The 22,618-nt window shown below is 42.1% G+C and overlaps 1 protein-coding gene and 1 long non-coding RNA gene across 3 annotated transcripts in view; both read left to right on the plus strand.

The window, feature by feature from the left end:
- CEP85L (centrosomal protein 85 like) overlaps positions 1-12,300 on the plus strand; it is a 109,088-nt gene extending 96,788 nt beyond the window's left edge. Inside the window, exons 9-13 of one of the 2 annotated variants that reach the window (XM_051613205.1) lie at positions 405-522; positions 838-888; positions 6,180-6,287; positions 6,655-6,868; positions 8,029-12,300. In XM_051613205.1, the coding sequence (XP_051469165.1) occupies positions 405-522; positions 838-888; positions 6,180-6,287; positions 6,655-6,868; positions 8,029-8,192 (655 nt within the window). In that variant the 3' untranslated portion in view covers positions 8,193-12,300. Of the gene's footprint in view, positions 1-404; positions 523-837; positions 889-1,711; positions 2,822-6,179; positions 6,288-6,654; positions 6,869-8,028 lie in introns of those variants that run through there. The other variant, XM_051613206.1, reaches the window with a different exon arrangement.
- A 4,225-nt stretch (positions 12,301-16,525) lies between these two features.
- Positions 16,526-20,401, plus strand: LOC127382864 (uncharacterized). The gene is made up of 3 exons (XR_007889064.1): positions 16,526-16,659; positions 18,114-18,271; positions 20,084-20,401. It is a non-coding gene; the product is annotated as an uncharacterized LOC127382864 (long non-coding RNA).
- Positions 20,402-22,618: the final 2,217 nt, after the last annotated feature.

Below are 22,618 nucleotides of genomic sequence, written 5' to 3' on the forward strand. Positions count from 1 at the left end.
AGCTCCTGCAACTTCCTCCTCTGATCTATATTGGTTCTGGCTTTGCCTCCCACCATAGCAGAGCAGCTGTGAACACCACAAAGCTTTTATTTGCTCCTCTCTGCCCTTTCTCCCTATGCTGTACTGCTGAAGCTGTTGCTGTTGGAAGATGCAGCATAGAATCTGGCCCATTAAAACCTTCCTCCATTACTCTGCTCTTGTCAGAGCCACAATAACTTCAGCAGTTGAAGACTTCTGCATCATTCATCTGCTGTTACTTTGCTCATTCATGAGGCTGGATTCTGCTAGGTACAATTATACAGTTCTGGTTGGAAGATGGTGCAGCTTTCTAATGTTTCACTAAAACACACAGCCCTTCTAGTTTCAGTCAGCACACTGAACTTTTCTTTCATCTTGAATGGCAGTTTACAACAGAAAGTAGAAAAATGTCTGGAAGATGGTGTTCGCCTTCCCATGTTGGACACAAAACAGCTTCAGAGCGAGAATGAACTTCTCAAAGAAAAGAATGAGAAAGACAGTAAGGTTAGTCTGCAAATGATCTGTCAGTGGCTTTTTTAACCTTGAGTTCTGCGTTTCTTCATACTTCTTTTCACTTGAGAAGTATCCCACTAAATAATTCACATTTGTTACTAAATCAGATTACTTTTCGGTACTACCTGTCTGTTTCTGTTCAGTATGTTTATTTTGTGTTACTTTCATGTTCTATCAGAGTTAAACTCTGGCTTGTCATTTACATTTTGAAAGATTCCATTTAAAATCTACGGCTACAACCTGTAATCTCATTTTTCAAAAATTATCTGAAGAGATTAAAGCCTTTTTAATTATTTTATATTCTAGGTCATAGACAGTCAACAAAATCAGATAGCTGGACTGATTTTAGACATTCAGGTAAGGAAGAGTGTATATTCTGTTGTTTACTCTGTATTTTTTTAGTTCATAAAGTTAACATTACTAAAGTTGAACTTTGTCCTTTTATCTTCCTAAATAGGAGGCAAAGATAGAAATGTCAAGAGCTTAATCTTGTGTTCTGTAGTTGACCTGTGTTCTCTTGCAGGCACGTAATGTATTTATTATTGATGTTTGTATGATTTAGCACTGTGTTGATACTCACATGAAGTGAAAAACTGTTGCTATGAAGCATCCTTATTCTGCTGGTCTAGTGGTTGTCATATGATAATTGCCTCTTTCAAGTGTGAGAATTGTCTCCGTAACTAACTGTGAAGCCTCCTGTCCAACTTCAGGGTTCAGATAATCATCCAAAGTACAAGAAGTGATAGTGATGAGGAGCTTAACTGCTGACATCCTTGGTAGAGACAGGTGCCTTTCTAAACCATTCCACTTCACATTTCACATTGCTTAAGCAGGTCCCTGCTCAACTGGTTCCTGATATGCCACTTGCTTAGATGCCTTAACTGTGTTGACGGATCTTGGGCACCTAGCTTGGAGCCAAGGATTTTTCAAGACAGCAGAGGTGGTCAGCTGGGGGTCAGTTGCAGCTCTGTAGGTCAGCTTAATACATCAGACTTCTGAGAATTGAAAGTTACTTAGTGACCAGTGTTTGTTATGGAGAAAAGGAAACATTATACAGTTTATAGGGAAGAAGGTAGGACTTGATCTAGAAAAAGATGAGCATTTAAAAAAACGAACATCTGTTTTCAGCAAATACTGAAGCCCAATTCAGTAAATTCTCGTTTCTGCATTCTTCTTCTAGATTGGCATGTCTCCACAATTTTTACTTCCTTGCCCTCCAGGGAGACTGAAGTTACAGGGTTGTCCCTTGAGAATGAATAGGGTGCTACTGCTGTTTACATGAAATTTGGAAGAACAACAACATTCTGCCTCCTCCTTCCAAACTGAAAGGGAGTACTCTATGGAGCTAGAAGCCAAATAATGAAGAGACACAAAACTGCCTAATAACACTTCATAAGAGAACGTGCTCTCTTATTTCCACTTTGCACAGTGGAGCCACCAAGTTTGCTTATTTGTAGCTGTTGAAACATAACACTTGTCTGTTAACTGAAAAGCAAAATCAATCATTCAAGCTTCTCTAGGTTTGAAGAAGACAAAATTTATCAAATTGAGATGTTTTAACGGAGCACCCTGTTGTACGCAAAAATTGTGACACAGGCAATTGTTTCAGATACTTCATAATTTTAAAAAATAAGAAGTTTAACTCAATCTTTCTGAGGTTTTCTGTCTTTATAGTTTAATTAGGATTATTTACATATATACTCTGTTAATATGTTGTGCTTATAGGAAACATGCACAGCTTGCCTAAATGTATAATCACCAGCTTAAGTATTTTCATATTTCCTGAACTTACTGATGTTTTTCTCTCCCATCACCTTTATCTTGAGACTGGTGATCTTTGTGAACGTTTATAGAGATGACTGGTTTGTGTGCTTAGTCCAAAGTGACTTCAGGGAGCTGAGATCGGGAAATGCTGAGTAGTTGTGATAGTTTGTGAACAGAGTGTAGTGTTCTTTTCTGCAGGACTTTGTTACTTCTCCTATTTTCACATATTTTATATGAGAACAGAAAGTAGGATTTTAAAATGGTTTTAGCCCTCAAATTACTTCAGGACTACAGCAGCTTCTTTGTATCCTTGATCTCTGTGGCCTTCCGCATTTGTTCCCTTGGAAGCACTGAAAATCAGTTCCCTAGAAACTGAAATCCCTTATCAGGAGAGATAAACTCTATCTTCAGCTTCGAAGGTCTCACTTTATTCTCTGTCTTCTGCCACGTTATAAACGTATGCTTGAGAATGTGTTTAATTTCATTTTTTCATCATGCAAGTTAAAAATAAATCCTGTTTCAGACAGCAGTGTGTGAAGCAGTACTGGTTTCTATCTGCTCATAATTGTGGTAGATTATTTTAATCTGTCTTGTGTGGTTTTGCTTGGTTGACTTGTTCTCCTGAGTGTGAGACATTAAAATTCTGGTTGGTCCTGACAAGATGTCATGCTGAATATATAGTACATCTTCAGAAAGAGAAAAACCATAAATGAGAGTAGTGTTTAAAAAACAATATTTACATTATAAATTTGGATATCACCAAATTAACATTTTTTGTTACAAAAAAAGACAGTAGAAGTCAAACGGATTGTATGGTGCCTGTGTTACCCATGGCACATCTATCAGTCACAATAAACCCAAGCTGTGCCAGGCTGGGAGTAATGCCACCAAAGTGTAACTTTGGAAAGTATATGGGAGAATTAAGCGTGAAGTACAGAGAACTCAGTACTATGAGCAACTGGGAAATCACAACACAGTGGGCTCAGCCAAGCTGATAAGCATATGTGCTTTTTCTGAGCTTTAAGATTAGAGTAGCAAATAATGATAGATGTTAGGTATATCTTTTAGAAATAGACACTGATTTCCACTTCTTGTAGTTCCTGTTAAACGGAGCAACTCATGACCTGAACATGTGGACATTATTTGCAATATTGTAGTTGCTTTTGGAGTAGTTCACTCAGTCATGTAAATTTAATGGCAGATGTAGTTCTGAAAATACACTGCGGAAGGTAATATTTTTGAACCTGTCTTTCCCTACCACCTCCCCATCCTCGGGAAGGCTGCACAGTCAAACCTCTAATGTCTGATGCTGCCATGAACGTGAAACAAGTGGTAGTGCTAGTGTGTGGATCATAACTAGGGCTCTGGGTGTCCCTGAACTTGCTCATCAGTAGAGACTATTAAAATTAAGATACTTGGAAGCTGGGAGGTTTTTGTAACCTACATTGCTCTGTTCTCATCTTCCTTTGTAAGCATCTTCTGTTCAGCTGCTGCCACAGAGCTAGAGGGACCTTCAGTCTGACTCCAGATGGCCGTTTTTTTCAGTACATAATGTTTTTTTAAAAAACTTAAGGCAGTTTAACACCACTGCAGGGTCTGCTCATCTGCAAACACAACAAAGGAAATGCCTGAACCAGAACTATTTCCTGCCCCCTCCCAGCCCAGGATGTTTCCTTTGACTTTCTTCCCCTTCCTTCCACTGCAGTGTGAAGCTGTGTGCTTTGCTTATCTTTAGGATGCACCTTACTTCAGCACTTCCTTGTGGAGGGGCACGGTGTGGATGAACTCAACAGCAGGTCAAGTGAAAATGGTTTTGAAAATAAGTAGTTATTTCTAGATTCTGCCTGCTGATCTTTATTACTTATATGAAAATACAGTGTGGGGGTGTTTTTTTAGTCTATATTAAGTGTGTAAATTTTAGCACAATTGTTTCCCAGTTTTGCAGGGGGTGTGACAAAGTAATGGCTTTTCTCACTGCTTGTGCAGCGTTAAGCTGAATACATTGGGAAATTTTGTCAAGGCTGCTCCTGTGAGTGGCCAGGCCATTAAAAACTCCACTCACTGTCAGCTCTGCCTTGCCTCTTGTTACTCTCTGCCTTCTTGTCAGCACTAATAATTCTTATAGCTGGCAAATCAGTTGAATGGCTTCTTGTCCACTCTGTTGGCTGCAAAGATGCTAAAGGGCAGGCCTCTAGGTAGGCATAGGAGCCTATGTGCTACAGTCCCCAGTACTGGTGCCCTGGAAGTTCTATTCTTCGTACGTCTTAGGAGCAACTCTCACAAATATAAAATTGACCTGTTTTCCAAAGCTAAATTGTTTTCCTAAGGACCCCAAACCAACATACCTTGACACAACTTAATGTGGTTCTGTCGAGTGAGGAGCTTGGGTTTTTTTCTGTTTGAATAGCATTGCAGAGTCATAGCGCAGCAGTTTAAACGTATCTTTTACTAAAGAGTGAATTTGATCTTTCTATAGCATTTTATGTAAGCTACCATATAGAATTCTCTGTGAGGGAGTTCTCTGCTTTGGAAGAACAATCATTTTGATTGTTCCTACAGAGATTTAATAAATAAATAAATAAATTATTCTGGGACAGTGTAATTCCAGTAATTGAGAGCCATTGGTTTATGAAGTGTTCTTCTCCCCTTAGTGTGGTCTCTGGTTCCACACTGTGGAGTGTTACAATCAATGCTGTACGCAGGCATGCACCATTGTGACCAGCTGTATCTTGAGCATGATGGGATAGGATTTACATCTTATAATTCAAATTGGGTAACAGGTTTTACATATCAGCATGTTGAGCTAGGGGTGGAAAGGATAATTCATATGCACTGTGCTAGCACTGCATTGGATTTGTGAGTAATACCATTAACGACAGAAGAGGAATTTTTTTCATGAAAGCTGAAAAGATCTGTTTTAAAGCATGAGGAGTTTTCAGTATTCCTTGTTGATTAGTATTCTGAATTTTGTCAGATGACCCTGAAAGACATCCAGAGATCTAAAAGCCAGCTAGTCGAATGAATATGATGGCTTTAAAGAACAAATGTGCCCAAAAAAATCCACTTTGGAAATATCTCATGTTTTCTCAGTTCCAGCTCTGTAGGTAAAAAATGAGGAATGGACAGCAGCTGATTTCATGTTGCAGTGGTTGGTCATTGCTGCTTGTGACTGATTGGGAAGTCAGTCCTGGAAAGCTCCAGCGCTTAAGTAGAACAGCATCCAAAAATTTTCTGTTCACATTATCGAAAATTATTTCATCTGTTAAAATTACATGATAAACTACAAATAATTTACTTATTTTTCCCTTGGTTGTTTTTTCAGCACAGTTGAGCAGTATAGGCTGTTCTGTCTTGTGTGTAGATGGTTTTAAGAGGTTGCTTCTCTGTATCAGCTGTCAAAGGCTTTGAGGTGAATTCTGTGATGTGAAGTGTAGGAAGTCCTGCCATAGTCTTCATAAAAAGTAAAGGCCAAAAAAATCATAACTTGCAACTTGGAAATGTGCAAATGAAACTTAGTTGTCACTTAAAATAAGCAGCAGATTAATGACATTACTTGGTTTGCTTAAATACTGCATGGTTATTTTAGACTTCATGCATTCCATATTGGAGTGAGGTTTTGCATACATAGAGACTTTGTTTCTAAACAGATAATGCTTATTTAAAGAGTTTTGCTGATATTTGAAATAGCTTTGTTAGTGTACAGAGAGCTGTTGGAGTCCAGCTGAATATCACCAGGTGGAACATGATAGAAAACAAAAAATTAATCATTCATACAAAAGCAATAAGTAACTGAAACCTAAAAACATACTGAGGATGCATTTTTTGTCAGTGCTAATATAAAGTATGAAAATGTAAAATAATTACCTGTGTTTTTGTTCACTTAGTCTATGCAAGAGAAGCTTTTGCAAGAAAAGCTGGTAGTTCAGAAGATGGCAAATGATCTTGAAGAAAAAGAAAGTCATATAGAGCAGTTAAATAAAGCTGTCTCTGAAGTAAGTAAAAACTCCAGTACCCCAAGTGGGAAGAACATTATAGAATTATTATAAGATCCCATGATGGAACTTTGAGCTTAATTACATACTTGTCTGTGCTGGCTGCCATGCAGACAAAATAGATACCACCCGTACCTCAAGAAGTGAGAACTTCAAGGGTGAAGGCTGCTGCGCAAGGGTAACACTAAATAGACAGCCATGTAAAAGCTCTGTCTGCCATTCTTTAGAATAGTATAGAAATATTGCTTGTATGTCTAGAAATTAATTCTTTTTAATAACGTTGTTTGTGGTTTGAAACAGGAGACTTTCTGCTACAGTGAATGCTGCAGACTAACTGTCCCCTTTTTCTGATTTACTTTTCACAAAGAACCAAAGACTGATGGAAGAGAACGCCTGCCTGAAGGAGCAGATGCGGCAGGTGGAGCAGTCCAGGCAGCCAGTATCTGAGAAGATGCCTATAGCAGACCAGTTGTTCAAGGAAATGTCCCATTGCTTGTTTGACTTGAAAGCACTCTGCAGTATTCTTACACAGAGAGCTCAGGGCAAGGAGCCTAACCTTTCCTTACTGCTGGGAATCAGATGTAAGTGATGATGTCATTCCAGAGCTGTTTTGACACAGAGGAATAACATATTAGCTAAGTGGTGCTCAAAGTTGCCAGCTGGACTGGCTGCTGCCCCCCTTGCTGTGCAACTGGAGCAGTTGTGTGTGAACTGTGCTCCTGGAGCTCTCTGAAACGAGCTGGGCTTTTAGTGCACCTGAGCAGCTAAATGCATGTGACTACACAGGTCCCTGCCAAGTCAGGAGAGCAGGTCGCTGGCCCTTCATATGCACCCAGTCATGGATATTCATCCCCCTAGAAAAGAAGTGTGTGTAGCCATGTGTCTCTGAGCCACACTGTGATACCCTGAGGGTTAATGGATGCTTTTCTGTCGGTCATGTTCTGCCCTATAAGCTCATTATGAGGGAGGTGAGGCATAAGCATACCTGGTGTGCTACATCTTAGGCTTTTGTTTCAGAGCCCTTGGGGGTCAAGTGGTAGGAATATACATTTACTGTTTGAACATCTCCATGTCTGGTTGGGGGCAGGGGTATCTGTGTGTATTAGATAAGCTTAATGCCAGGCAGCTTCACCTCCAGTACTGTTAATGGCACGTCTAGTCTTCAGCACTCACTGAGCTGTCAAACCTTACAAGGAAGTGAGAAGCATCCTCTAAAGCCAGTCAGAAAAAGTTTCAGCATAGTTCCTGTTAGTTCTTACCTTTTAACAAGGTTAATAAACGCTGGGGAATGCAGCATATGTCAGTCGCAGAGCCCATAAGACCAGCATCAGCCAGCAGGATGAACTGCAGCGTATCTGTAGTACTGTCTCATCACCTCACATGGCCTCATTTCCCAAGCTCTCCTGTCCCTCTTTTCTGAGTGGCTATAGAAACATCTAGAATCTCTATGAGGTGGTTGTTCTACCCAGTTGTCTCAATGCTGTTGAGATCCATCACACCTCAGCAAGTCTAGATCTTGGTACAAACAGAAAAGCATGTTTTTCAGAGAAACACTCATGGACTCTGAATTTACTTTAAGTTCACATGTTAACTACATTTTATTGACTTTTCATCATACTAAATGTCATTCATCCTGATGTAATTAAAGTGACCTGCCCCGTCTTTCAAAGGGGACTGAGTTGTTGAAGTATTCATAGGACACGTTTACTAAACCTTTAACCTTGTGTGTTGTTTTTCATAGCACTGAGCTGTTCAGCTGAAGAGAATGAAAATTACCACAGCACAGAAACCCTTTCAAAGAAGCTCTTGGACGTTTGTCAGTTACGGAAGGATATTGATGAATTAAGGACTATAATATCAGACCGTTATGCTCAGGACATGGGGGACAATTGCATTACTCAATGACAACATTTCATCTAAGCAAATGACTTATTAAATGCTGCTGCGTCACAGGTCTCATGTTATCACTTCACCTAATTTCTGGAATCGGAGCATCAAACCAGTCATGCTGCTACTGCTGTCAATTCTTTCCTTCATCAAGGGTTTATATGGCATGATCTGTGTTCTGAAATTAGAGCAGAGGGTTGAAGGACCTGTAGCTGTACGTGGTGAAGCCAGAGGCTTCTGCAACTGCACTTCACTCTAGGAGATGCTATCAGAACAATCTTGGAGCACTACAAAAAGTAGATGTTCTTCAAGTTGCCTAAAAAATGTGATACAGGAAAGATGTTGGTATTAGTCATGGAAGTCTAGCTTGTTTGCCCAGTAGGAGAAGAAAATTAGGTTTTAACTCCTTTATGCAAATTAAGTCCATAAAATATACCACTATCAATTTGTTTTCAGCACTCTCACATTGTTGTAAGAAGTTTCAATAGTATGAAGCCTGTGACAAACCCAGAGAAGCTGGAAGGTGTGAAACTGCAGCACAATACATGGCTGTCAGGGAAAGAAAAAAAAGAAGAAAAGACTGTCTTAGTGACTTTAGAGTTCATACCATACTTGCTTTTCCCTTAAGTCATCTCCGTTTTGAAATGTGGCTGGTCTGTGTTCTGTTCCTAAAGGTCTTTGAAATTGTGAACCACCTCAACCATTTTTTATCACACCTACAAAATGAGTGTTCAGCACTTGGCAAAATCAGGGGTCAGAACAGAATGTTTCCACTTGAGCAGTATTAAGTACTTGGTTACCGGAGGACTGCAAAATTTTCTACAGTGTTTGGGAATTCTTGATTTCTCCATTTTTGTAGGAAGCAATTACGTTTTAAAAAAAAAAAAAAAGTCACTTTCCATAGTTTATTCAGCAACTGTCACTTGGCAGTGCTGTGTCACTCCCATGGGACAGATGGCTCATTAATGCTTCTAGTTTCCTGGAACGTTACTGCAAGTGAGCTGCACAGTTTTGCATGGTGTAAAATAGTATTTAACTGAAGGAAACAAAAGCTTGCAAAGAGCAAAACCACTCTCAAATCACACTGTTAAGAAAATACACGAGCATCGGTTCCTTACATGGTATTAGAAGAAGGTCTCAGATTACTAAGGTGCAAGTCAGTCAGCTGCCCCATAACAGCAGAAATCTCTTGGAAGTCTTAGTGATTAGTACCAAGTAAATTCTAGGGCAACATCTTTATGGCAGAAGTGTTAGTTTCTTCAGTTCTATGATTATTATTTATGTTAATAGAAAAAAAAAAAAGGTATAGCGATGTAGACTTGTTACCAGTCTTGACTTGGTGATCTTTTGCTTTCTTTTCGTTGTTAAGCAGTAACCATTAATTTTTTTATAATTTAGTGATTTAATTCTTTTTAGCTATATGGACTTACTTATTTGACAGTTTTCTCTCTCCTGAACCTACACATGGACTAATTTGTGAAAAATGGTGTTGCTATTTATATTATTGTTACATGATGTTTTCAGATCTGTAATCTGACTGGCTCAGCTTCTGTGAGCACTAAAACAGAGTCTAGATGACATCTCAAGTGAAATTGTCTGATGTTTCTACTTCAAGGTAAAAAGGCCATTTTATTTTAAATTTCTGTTGCTTTGAAAGTGTGCTTTTATACTAGTGCAAAACTGAAAACAAGGATCTTTGCACAAATGGGCTTGCACAGTTTCCTGTGCCTGTAACAGTATTGGCTTTTGTGACTAGGGCCTCGGCTCGTTTCTTTAGTGTAGTTTGTTGGTTTTGGCCCTGCAGTGAAGTAAGTCTCCAATTTATGGCATGTCTCCTATTAGAGTTCAACAATAGCATGTCAGATAATAAAGTATATGTATTAGGAGAGAGGAAACACCTAAGTTGCACATTATTCTTTCCTTAGATGGAAACGTTGTACCTGTAACAATTATGAAGCAACACAATTTTCTAACTTTAGTGGAAATAACAAGGAGTTTAATAGAGCACTTAGGAGCAGGAGATTTTTTTGAGTCACTTTGAACGATTAAGCTGGTCACTTGGCTGGTGTACCTCCACAGTCCCTGTTAAATGGTGATACTGTACTGCAGAGTTGAGATCAGTAATCTATATTTACAAAGCACTTCAGGAGCTTTTATGCTGTTCAAGGATTAGTTGAAAGTCCCTCAGGAAGAAGGTCACATTTTATTTTTAATAATTTGATTGCAGTTCTGTAATCTCACATTGTAGTATTTTTATTATGGAACCTGTAATATTTATGTTGACTTTAAAGCACTTGATTTAAAAAAACCCTGAGTTTATCTGCCTCAGTCAATGCAAGGTAGGGAGGTAAATGATGGATGTGTGAGCCAAAGATGCAGACTACCAATTGACTGTCTACAGTGATACAGTATTTTGCTTTGACTTCTTAAAATTGGACCTGTTGTAAGAGTAGCAATTACTATATATGCATCAGTTTATAGATGCCTCTAAAAGGAATAAGCTTTGTCTAAGATATGCATGATTGTTTAATCAGTTAAAATGTAGTGTGTGTGGTCTCATTCAACATATTTAATACAGAGTTGATAAATGAATGTTAACATTGGAATTGCTTAGATTTAGTCATGACAACTTTTTGCTGTAGCTATTAGACAATCTAAAGGGCTGAAAACCAGCCGCTAACAAATGGCTGCTGTACCCTGCTGGCTGTCAGCAAGTTGGTACAGCAGTTTGTTTGGGTTTTTTCCAGATTTAATTTGTACAATCCTTTAAAAGATATTTACAGTAACTACTGTATTCAAGAATGTATTTTGAAAAAGACTTGGAAAGTAACTGTCTTCAGACAAGCTACAGGTGATGCTATGTATTTACTATATAGAAGTAATGCAGCTCGGTTGTGTAAATGTGCCTCAGGCTGCGAGGCTCTGCTGTGCAGCTGTGTAGTGTGGTAGTTGTGTGACACTGTGACCACCCACTCAGGCTCCAGCATTCAAAACTGCTGGTAGCTGTGAAGTCTTTACAAGAGCTGAAACGTTGTCCTTTTCACTTCAAAAGGTTTCCTGCCTTCCTTTGCCCTCGCTTGCCTGCCTTTTGTTTCAGATGTTTTTTTCGCAGGGTAAGAGCACAAGGAAGGAAGGCAAGCAAACCCCTTCCTGCAAGGCCTGCTGCCCCAGCATGGGCAGCAATGGCATGTGGCAGTCGCTCTACATGGGTGTAGTTTGCTCCTGTTTTTCTTATCAGTGATGTTTGCAGGTGGAATTGCAGGTATAATCAGACTCTTCTCACAGATGTACCGAGTTGTCATGAGTGGGGAGAATATCTTGTGAACGAATCTGTATTCTCAGACTTCAAACAGGTCAATGGTTATTATTTTAAGGGATGATTTATTCCCGTAGCTCATTAGCAATATTAATTCCACAGCTGCATACCTTTGTGCCTTTTTAGCCTGAAGTAAGTGTATATTCCCCTTGAGCTTTAGATAAGTTGCTAGGATGCTGATGACTGCACCTTGCTGACCTCTTACCTGCCGCTCTTGTTTATGAGCTTTTGTAGTAAGAATTCTGGCATAATGTCTAGAAAGAGAAGTACTGAAACTAGGTACTAGGTGTACACTTGAAATGCTGGGCTGGTTGTAGCATGCAGCTTTTTTAAATATGAAGCGTGAGCAGGAAAATCATATCACAATGTGTCTATTTTGTATATATTAATTACAATATATCATTAGGTCAGTGGGAAGGAGTGTCTGGAGCGATCTTTTAAAAGCACAGCTGACATATGTACTGGATCAGTCCCTGAAGACTGGTAGTTTTGTAAATTGGGTTCAATTTTTGAACCGCTCAGAATACCTCATATGTAAATAGAGTTGTCATGACTTAATCACAATGTGTTCATTGTAAAAAGTGAAGGAGCCACTGGCTGGCTCAGCTTTAGGCTTGTTGTTCTTGCCTCTTTTTGTAATTTTTTTGAAGTAGGGTTTACAGCTAGAATTTTGAATGCCAAAGTTCTATTTATTAAATAATAATTAAAGTTTTCATTGTTAATGACTGGTATTTTTCCACTGGAATTTGTTTGTTGATGTTTGGGATTTGTATCTACAGAGCAGAAAATAAATTTTGTAAAAAAAAGTGATTTCTTCATGCTTCTCATTTGTCCAATATGTGGCATGTGACAGAAGTGATCAAAACTGGACCAAGGGCAGGAGACAAGAACGAAACAATGAGAGATCTTCCCAACACTTAGCCCAGCTTCCCTTCAGTGGTCTGTAATTCTCCTTGAGTACAGAGCTGACCAAGCTGTCTTCTTGGCATTTTATTTTAGTAAAACAAGACGTTGGTAGCAAAACACACGGTATTGGTGTAATGGAAGTATTTTAGAGCAGAGTTCCTTGTAAAGTCCCTGCTGCTTTTTTAGTCAGGTGTTGCTGTAGTTCATCTTGGGTGCTGATAGGGGACATCACAGGTAAGACTTAAGTTGCCACAGAAATTAGGCAGAAGTGTTATGATAACTGGTTTCAATGATACTAAAAGGTTGGTCAGCTTTGTATCATGTGGTTGCCCCAAAGCCAGTCACACAGGGCAAAAAAGAAAACTGGATGGTGAAATAATGGTGTTCCCTCTTCCCCCTGTGTGCTGCCTGGTGCAGAGCACTGAAGTTGGTGCTTCCTCTTCTCAAAGGCACTGGGAACTTCACTGTAATTAGCTAATGCTGTCAGGTGGAGATCACTTGCTCTTCTCCAGCCTTGTTGAGTGAAGGTTGAATGATGTGCTTCTAACTCAATTAAAAACATTCTGTGCCCTGTATAAATGCATGTAAAGGGCTGCACAGCTGCCAACTTTCCATAAGATTTCTGAGGGTGACCTTTTTGGAACTGCTCAAAGTCAGGTTTAGGTTTCAAAGTATCATGATTAAAGCACTGCTAACAATAGTAATGGTAGAAAATGTTCTGTTGCCTTTATCCCACAAACAAAATACAACTCCAAATGTGGATAAAAATGAAGCCTTAAACAGTAGTGTTGCACATAGCACCACAGCATCTTGAATGAGGACAACTTGCAACAGCTAAAATCTACTGTGGATCACCTACGTTATGGAAATCAAGTGATTCTGTGGGATGTGCAAAAGACACTAGGTCGTTTGTTTTGTAAATGAATGGGTTCATTATAATTGGAGAATTTCCAAGTGGTGAGGGAAAGCTTATACTCTGAATAGATACTTAATTACATTTTAGTATGTGCATATTCCTCTTTGTGTGAGTTACTCCGCGTTTGGGGGTGACTGCTGCTTTTCTCCTCCTTTCTTGATGTTGCAGGTATGAATTTCATGGAGGTAAAGGCACGCTTCAAGTCACAGAGTTGAAGTCTGCTCAGTCTGTGAGGAACCTGATATGTTCAGCTAATGCTTCAGGGCTCTCTTCATGAGCGGTTTGGCAGCTGCCCCAAAGAATGCAACCCAGGGGTATTAATAGACCAGAAAACTGATTTACTGGTCTGTGTACCTGTGAAAGCATTTGCCTGGGGGAAGGCAGAAGGAAACCATTGTCAAGTGCTGGTTGAGAAAAACGGTATCTGCTGCTGAGAGAGTGGATTGTAATTCTAAATGTTGCGGTAAAAGCTTTCTGACTGAAAACTCCTCCTTAAGGGGGAACTGAGTAGAATTTAGTATCCAAAAAGTTGATGTCCTTTGCATTAAAAAATGAGAATACAAGTAGTGCCTGACTGCCAGGGAGTTGCCAAAACCCCCTCCCAAACCAAACCGGTTGTATTGAGCTTTGTGCTGACCCCAGGTGCCAAACTGGAGAGTATTCCACAGCCCTACTGCTGTCAGCCTGTGCCAGGGAGAGGCTCCCCACCGCCCCAGCCCCCAGGGCTGAGCTCTGCCTTGGGAGTAAGGAGCTGGCCCCTGGCCTCAGGGACACAGAACTGGTTGTGCTGCTTCAGTGTAGGCTGAGACAGAGGCTGGATTTTCCTGGTTTCCCAAGAAGCTGACTTGCCCTTTCCAGCACTAGTGAGGTCTAGCTCATTATGGATTTTGGCTAGCTGTGGTGCAGGTGCTGCAGCCTGTGGTTTAAACCACAGAAACATAAACCTTATCCCTCCTGTGTTAGTAGACAGAGACAATTCTGGTGAAGCCAAAAGCCTTTTACCTGTTCCCAGAACTGTTGTACTGAGCTACTGGAGAAAAGTAGTTTAAAACATCTGCATTTGTGACAAGCAGCTTTCTCTGATAAGACAGTGGTTCCTTATACTTACCAATCCTAATGATTTACTATTAGGAAAAAAAAAACAATGAAAACCCTTTATTCACTACATTTGAATGAATTAAAGTAAGTTTTTTGCTATTGATTCTTTGATGACAAACTTCCATTCATTTTTTTGTCTCGGCTGGTATTTATGACTCCCATGCTGTGGAGCTGGTGTGTTACAGAAATCAGTTTGGCTGAGATCTTGGAGCTAATGCAGTGACTGGAGCAAGGACTCCTTTCTCTGATCATACCCTTTCCATTAATTTACCTAATTATTTTGGAGACTGCAATCAATTTCAGACATTTTAGTTTGGGGATCAGGTGTGTTGTGTTTGGGCTTGGGGCTGAGGGAGGAGCTGTCTGCCTAGATGTGGCCATTCACATGAGCAGACGGCATGGCTTTCTGTGGGCAATTCGGACAACAGGACTGAAAGAACTGATGTATTTTTCTAACCTTCTGCTCTTTTTGGTCTTGTAATGGTTAAAATCAGATTATGCCTAATTTATTGTCAGTGATCTATCTTCCCCCAATGTATGGACACTTGAGCTGTTGAAGAAGCTGGTCTTGTGTTGAGACTGGTGGTTTAGGGTGACCTAGAAGTAATGCTAGCACCTGAAGCAAGTCCAGAGCTGTAGGGCAGCCACACAGTATGGCAGGATGAGCCAGTGAGGACTGTCTGTCCCACTGCAAACAAATCCTACCTGTGAGACCTGGCACACCCCACCCCAGTCCTTGAAAACACCACTTGGCTGTCCTGGTGGCAGTCATGCCTCGAGCACAGCTTCCCAAGTCATAATGTCATTCAGCCACTTGAAAGCTCACACAGGATTTTTAATCTTAGCTTTCTCCTCAGCGAGCTCAGCTATCCTATGGCATGTTGCTGACCCTCGCTTTCCCATTAATCCAGACAACTTCTTGCTGTCCTTTTTATGCCAGAGCAGGAGTGGCAGGACCCAGTTTCTGGACCCTTCTTTGGTCAGTAACTCTGTTGTAATAAATACTGTTTACTGGCAGTTTAAAGCCACAGAACAATAACTTCCCAGAAGAATCATCCCTGAGGTGTCATAACATTAACCAGATCATCCAACCTGAGCTGTTTGCTGCCTAACTTTTGCCCCCATCAGGGGAGCTCATTGCTTTGGGGATGGAAACTAAAGATTCCAGCTGAGCAGGAGCTGGTGCAGGCTCATCCCCTGCAGAGAACTCTGCCAGAGGAGGGAGTGCTGGGAAGGGCTGTGATTGATGGTATAATGGGATCAGCCCCCAGACACGCTTCATTATACAAGCCAGTGACAATCAGATAATTAGTTACATTATCGCCCGCTGCCTTAATGCCTGTGAAATAGTGAAGATAAGTAATAGGATATTTTTAGTTTAAATTGTGGTTCAAACATTTAAATTAAAAGCCGATTATAATCAATCTGTTTCTAACACCCTTTACCTCTTTCGGCATTCGTAAAAATTAATTAGTGCCATGGAGAGCCAGTGAGTGAGCATATTCTGCTCCTGGCCAGTGGCAGCTTCAGAGCCTGGGTCTGCATGGAGCCAGCCCAGGTTGTGTGCAGGGGAGAAATCAGTCTTGGGGGGCAGGTTAAAATCCTTCCTGGTGCCGGACATGGCACAGCCTGGGTTGGGCTGCAAGTCATTTAAGCAAAAGCGACCGTCTGCTTAGACCCTGGTATCAGACATATATTTGCATCCTGGAGGTGAGAGGAGCTGAAATCACCTAGATTTTCACCAAATTAAAAAGAAAACTTTTCTCAAAGTGCTGGAATTCTTAAAAAGTCCCAAATGTCCCCCAAAGTGCTGCTTTAGTGGCTTTGAAGGCCAGCACACAAACTACCCCAAATGGCTATGAGAGCAGCTTGCAGTGTGGGGATCCCAGGCCAGTTTAAACAGCATGTGTAGCCTGACTCCCAAATACATTGAGAATGTAAGAATAAATATACAGTGGACCCTTTAAAAAAAAATAGCCAATGACTTGGTGTTCATTTTTAAACTTTGCCTTGACCTTATCAAGGCTCATCGCTGATCCTGGCCTGTGTAAATAAAAGGAGACTTTGGCCTTAAAATACCTCATTTGGGAATTAAACTCTTCCCAGCCACTCTGGGTTTGGAAGCAGAATTTTTTCCTCTGCCAAAGAGAAATTTGCAATCGACTGAGGGCTGTTCTTTATTGTCAAAAACAAGGAAACGAAAAAAGGGGTGCTACTGTTATTTCTCCCTGGGAAGTGCACACAGCTTGGTGAGTCCATCAGCAGGACTGGAAAGCAGCTCCTCGTATGATTTTAAGAGAAGGAAATGATTGCAGACCTGCCAAAAGCAGCCTTGTGTCCTTGCTGCCATTTACAACTTCACGGGCTGGTGTTTGGGCTACTGCAGGGACATGTTTAGAAGGTTACCTGCCCCATCAGTTGTCATTTTTGGTTTCAGGATAATTGAAGATGATGGGGGATTTTGTCTTGTGCAGCTCTGATGCTGATGGGTAAATACTCAAGAGTGAGGCAGTTTCTCTCTACCTGTTGGGCTGCAGGAGGAAGGCATTAAAATCTCCTGCTTGTGGCCTGCTCCTTGTCCCACTGCCTGGGGGTCACTGTGCTGGTTTGGGGTGAGCAAAGGGGACCCTGGGAAGCAGTGCTAACGCCCTGCCTGGAAAAAAAGTCCCTCCTGTGTCACTGGGGAACCTGAGCTTGTTTCTGCAGAGACTGAGAAAGAGGGTGAGAACCCTCAACAGCTCCTTCCCAGGTGGGTGCCTTAATTATGAGATTATAGACCATGGTAAAACAGGAGCAAAGCATCTTGCTAAAGGTCAGAGACCACCAAGCAGCCCCCAAAGAAGAATTAATTTCAGAGGAGGCATCCTGCCCATGTCCTTCAGAAGTTTTAGTTTCCTGAGGATCAGCTTAGGCATCTTTTTGCTCCATGTAGCAAGGAGGCACAAAGCTGGGTTTGCAAATTCCCATGCCCAAAGCAAGGCCATTGGGCATTGCTACACTTGGTATGGCCAGACCTTTATGACTGAGGCCACTTGCTGAGTAATGGAAGAGTCAAAATTGCCTGTGGTTGGGAATTAACAGCTTTGAGTGTTGCAATTTTATGTTCAGGTTTCTAAAGCCCCAGTAGATTTGTTTGTACAACATAGAATTGCTAACAAACTGCTGCTATTTCCAAAAATATAACAAACATTATTTGTAACATACTTTGCAAGTCGTGACTTTACATGGCAAAAGGATACATCAAAGGCCTTGATCATTTAAAGTAAGACCATCTAGTCCAGGAAAGAAATTAAGGTCTGTTTTCTAAATAAGCAGAGAACTACACTGCTACAGGCTTACAGACAAATTAACTGACAATTGCAACAGGACCCATAATTCATTGATTTGTCCATGAGAATGTTGTAGGAGGCAGTGCTGAAAGCCTTCTGAAGTCAAGGTAATATCACCAATTGCTCTTCCCTTTTCCACTGACAAATAATTTTGTTGTAGAAGTCCAGCAGGTTGATCATGCATTATTTCCCCTTCATAAATCCATGCTGACTGTTCCAAGTAACTTTCTTGTCTTCAATATGTTCAGAAATAGTTTCTAGCATAACTTTTTAAATTGACTTTCCAGGGATCAAGGTAAGACTGACCAGCCTGTAGTTCCCTGCATCCCTCCTTGTCCTCCTTGAAGGTACCAATGACATTTGCTTTCTTCCAGTGCTGAGCACCCTCTGCCATGACTGGCTAGAAATTATCAAGAGTGGCCTCACAATGACATCAGGCAGCTCCCTCAGCACTTGCAGGTACTTCCATGCAGCCCAAGGATTTGTGCCTGTCCAACTTGTTTAAATGCCTGCCCTGAGCCTCCTCCATGGGGTAAGTCTTCATTGCTCTATGCTACAGCTCCCAAACCTGGAAGATGAACTAACCTCTGACAGCAACAACTGCACATAGTGCAGCTGTTTAAGTGTTTGTGTACAGCTGTTCACTCTCTGGTAGAGCCTTTCCCCAAGCTCAGAGGGTGACAGCTCACTCGTTTAAATTAGTTAAAACTTCAACGCGTCTGGCAGGTGACAACAGTAACATTATTTCTCCATCTTTCACACAACTTAACCCCAAAAAGTGAAACAAAAGACTCTGAAAGTTCACTGCTATTCAGAACTTAAGCACGTGTCAAGTAACAAATCTTCTGGATTCAAAGGACTGCGGAGGCTGGGGGTGTGACCTCTGCACTTAGCACAAAGACCTTTCCCTCCCCGTTTTCCCAGTTGTCTGTCAGCTCTTCCCTGCTGAAGGGCGAGCTGCTCAACACCCCTGCAAAGCCTTTCTGTACCTTCCCAGGACGCACAGAATGATGTGGGGCACCCCTGAAATGATTTGCCGCAACTACATCTCTCCAAGGAACCTTTTTTTCCTTCTTTCAAGAGATAGGTGCTGTGCTTAGTGTGTGCAAGGCAACTTAATGAGAAGAACAAACCCCAGCATCATCTTCCATTGCTGAGCCCCAGTTCAATCCCACTCACACCAAGAGCTGGCGCTGCAGGTGCTCACAGCACACAGCTCAGCCTGCTAGGTTGAACATACAGGAGTAAAGTAAATCGTTGCTTCTCTCTCCCAGCCTGGGGCGGAGTGATTAAGGAAGCCAGTAAATCAAGTGCTCACTTGTGGGCTCTTGATAGAAGAGCTGTAATTCTCACCTTTATGCCTCAATTGTGCTTTATTAGCATCTAAGTGAGGATGCCAAATTCACAATGGATCAGATGCAGCAGATAACAAAGCCTGTGTTTTCCTGAATTTTACCCTCCCACGCTGGAGCAGGTTGCCCAGGGAAGCTGCGGCTTGAACACTGAAGTGTTCAAGGCCAGGTTGGATGGAGCTCTGAGCATTCTGGTCTAGTGGGAGGTGTTCCTGCCCATGCAGGGGGGTTGGAACTAGATGATTTTTAAGGTCCCTTCCAACCCAAACCATTCTGTGATTTCAGACACAAGTACATTTAACTGTTTGTCATGACCTTGTTACATAGGTCTTTTTAAAACATCATGTGCTGGTTAGGAATTACACACAGCCAACTTGGCAACTTGGTTTCCTACAGGACTTGCATTATTTGCACTCGGTTGTCCTTAGCCTAACCTCTCCCATTATCATCTACATTAGTCTGAGAGAAGTCCCTCACACTGTGTGACAAGGAATGGGAGGTCTGGTTGAATGCTGAAACACAGATTCAGGGGAGCACAGAGGAGCTGGCAAGGTCCATACAGTCTTCACAGCAGAAGAAAAGGGAAGGGGAGAGGCCTTCACCCAGTGACAGATGGGTTGTACCAGAGGAACATGGCAAACAGTCAAAGCTTAGCTCTGCCTTGGACAGCTGGAAACTGGTTGGCAATTCAATCTCAGTTCACTGAAACAGGGATAAAAGGAGATTTCACAGGGACAGAGTCTGAAGCAGCAGTAGTGGCATTTTCTGTATCTTAGGCTTCACAGAGATGTCCAGAAAGAATTGCTAAAAATATCACAGCACCATAGTACTATTATTTATATGCATATTAATACAAAGTCATAACAAGGTTTCTGTTTAATCAAAACAAAAAGATCTACTATGTAAACTGACATTCTAATAAAAAAAAAAATTAATTAGCCCTGCTCCTACATATTCTATATCTGACTTCTGAATGCTTGGAATTTTTTCAGTGCACACAGTGAAGAATTTGTTTCTTCTTGACATAAGTGAACTAAGAAGAGGTCAACTTTGCATCTGTGGCATGCCTGAAATGTATTTCAGAGGCACCATGTCCTGCGAAATAGGCACAAAATGCCCAAATGCAGTGCTGCCTGTTCTGTTTGGAGTGTGCTGGATGGCCTTGGGCAAGTCACTCTGTCTCAGCGCCTTGGTGTATGTGTGTCAGGTGGAGATTGCACAGGCTCCCTTGGAAAGCATCTTGACACCTCTGGTTGGAAATTTCCACAAGACTTAAACAGCACCTCTGCTAATCAGTATCTGCATGTAAGACTGTCTCTGTCAAATTAGATGCTAAAATAAATTAATGACTTTCAATCTACCTGCAAAACTGGGATACTATGTTTCCTGTCCTGCACCCCCCACCACCACAGGAAATGTGTCCTACTCCCAGAAACTGAGATTAGTTGAGCTGTACAAAGCTAAATTCATTCCTCACACAATGCATGGGGGAGGGGAAAACCTTTAAAAAGTTTCCTGACAAGTACCCAAAGGGCCAAATTCAGCCCAAAAGTTATAATTTCATTTACCTACAGCATGGTTTCCCTGGACCCACAGGTACCACTGCAGGAAAACCTGAACTGTTTTTCCTCTCCTTCTGAAGACCTAGCACAGAATGTAATTTTTCTTTCATCAAGTACGGATTAACTTGTCACACACTGAATTCCCTGGGTTGGCTGGATTCCAGGTGGTGGGGTCTGCTCAGCCGTGGCGTGTAGGTTGTCACCCTGTGCGTTGCAGCAACGGGGCGGTGCTGCCCCACGTGCCTGCCGAGGAGTGACCCAGAGAGCGGAAAAAGCTAGCACATCCCTCAGGCATCTGGCCTTTTTTTGGGAAGCAATCCCTGGGGAAGCAAGGGCCACGGGAGAGTGCCATTCACCACGGTGCTGCTGCACGGAGCAGAAGTTTGTGTCCTGTCTGCTGCAGGCAGCTGGCTCCCCCTTTGCTGCTCTCCCTCTCCCTGCATCTGCCCCTGGATTTACAGAGCAGCAGCTCCCAGTGCCCCTTCCCGGCTGGACCCTGGTGCTTTGCCTCCCTGTCCTGCAGCGTCAGTAGCTCCCCCTGACTCCTCCTGCTGCCACTCGCCCACCAAGGCAGGGACACGGGTGGTGAGCACAGCGGCAGCAGTGGCTGCTGGTGCACACCCGTGTCATTGTGTGATTTAATTCTCCTAAATGAAAGGCCCCTGCTCATATGTTCCATGGCTTGCTGGTGCTTCAGGCTGTGTGTGTGCAATATTAAATGGAAAATGAGCTAGAAAACATAATTAAAAACTTCAAAAGCTCAGGCACAGCTGTTTGATCCTTTGATAAACAGTGGGCAGATTACGGTCTCTCATTTCCAACCAGAAGAAGGACCATCAGGATTACAGAAATAAAGTAAACAGGGTTTTGCAGCAGCGATGAGGACAAAACATGCAGGATAAAACGTACAGGATTAGTGTAAGTGGATAGATCTCAGGATGGTGACGATCACAAGTGGTGTATTCACAGTGCACTTTCTTGCAGATTAAAATAAAATAAAGCAGTTGACTTTGTTGCCCTGCTTCACACCTGAGTGCCAGCAGCGTGGAAGTTTCGCCCCAGTCCGTGGGACCTTAACTCCACTTCCTTGGAGTGGAAGGCCTATGAGGAGGTGCTTCTACCTGTGTATCTTTCTCCATCTTAGGGAGCAGTCTTTAGCTGGGGCAGGTGAGGAACTCTCTCCCTGCTAGAAGCTACGTTTCCTATGATCCCCACGGCAATGCCAATGCAGCTGAAGCCGGCGAGCCCTCGCTGCACAGAAGCCATGTGCTGAACCAGGCTCTGCCCTGGGCATGGGCACACAGCACCTTTCAGCCTTGTCCAACAGCTTGCAGTAAAAGAAAATTCTTCAGCCATGACTCAAAGATGATCCTTACCACTTACTAGTGCTTTTTCCAGGTGTTAACAACCCTCCTGTCACTCCCTCACCCTTGCAATACAAGGGAGCATAGCAAAGCACATCCAGTGTCTCCCCTCCCATGGAGCCCCTGTGGTCAGACAAGGTGCCTGCACACCAGGAACTCGGTGCGCACATCAGCAAAGTCACTGTGCTGCCCCTGCTGCCCTGCAGGATCTGAGGGGAGCAGTGGAGGGATACTGAACTTAATTCAGCTTGAGCCAGAGTGGAAGGGAGCTGGGCAAGCTCTCGTCACCTGGCACAGATAAATTGAAAGCAAAGGCTGAAGCCAACCCTGTGCATCCTGCTCTCGTGCAACTTCTGCTTGCACCATCAATGTCCCTTCTACCCACTTGATGTTTTATTAGAATAATGTGTCTAGCAGAAGGCAACACTGTTACAGTCCATTTTAGAAACATCCAGGTGTCTCTGGCTCCATAGACATAGGCTCCAATCAAGTAACAGATTCCCCTTTACAGAGAGGCAGCCTTGAGGAGCACCAGTGCGAAAAGACTTTTTGGCTAATCTAGTGACAGCATCTTCACAATGAAGCTTTTTAGTTTTGACCT

Source organism: Apus apus, chromosome 3 (genome assembly GCF_020740795.1).
Source record: "Apus apus isolate bApuApu2 chromosome 3, bApuApu2.pri.cur, whole genome shotgun sequence".
Taxonomy (NCBI): domain Eukaryota; kingdom Metazoa; phylum Chordata; class Aves; order Apodiformes; family Apodidae; genus Apus; species Apus apus.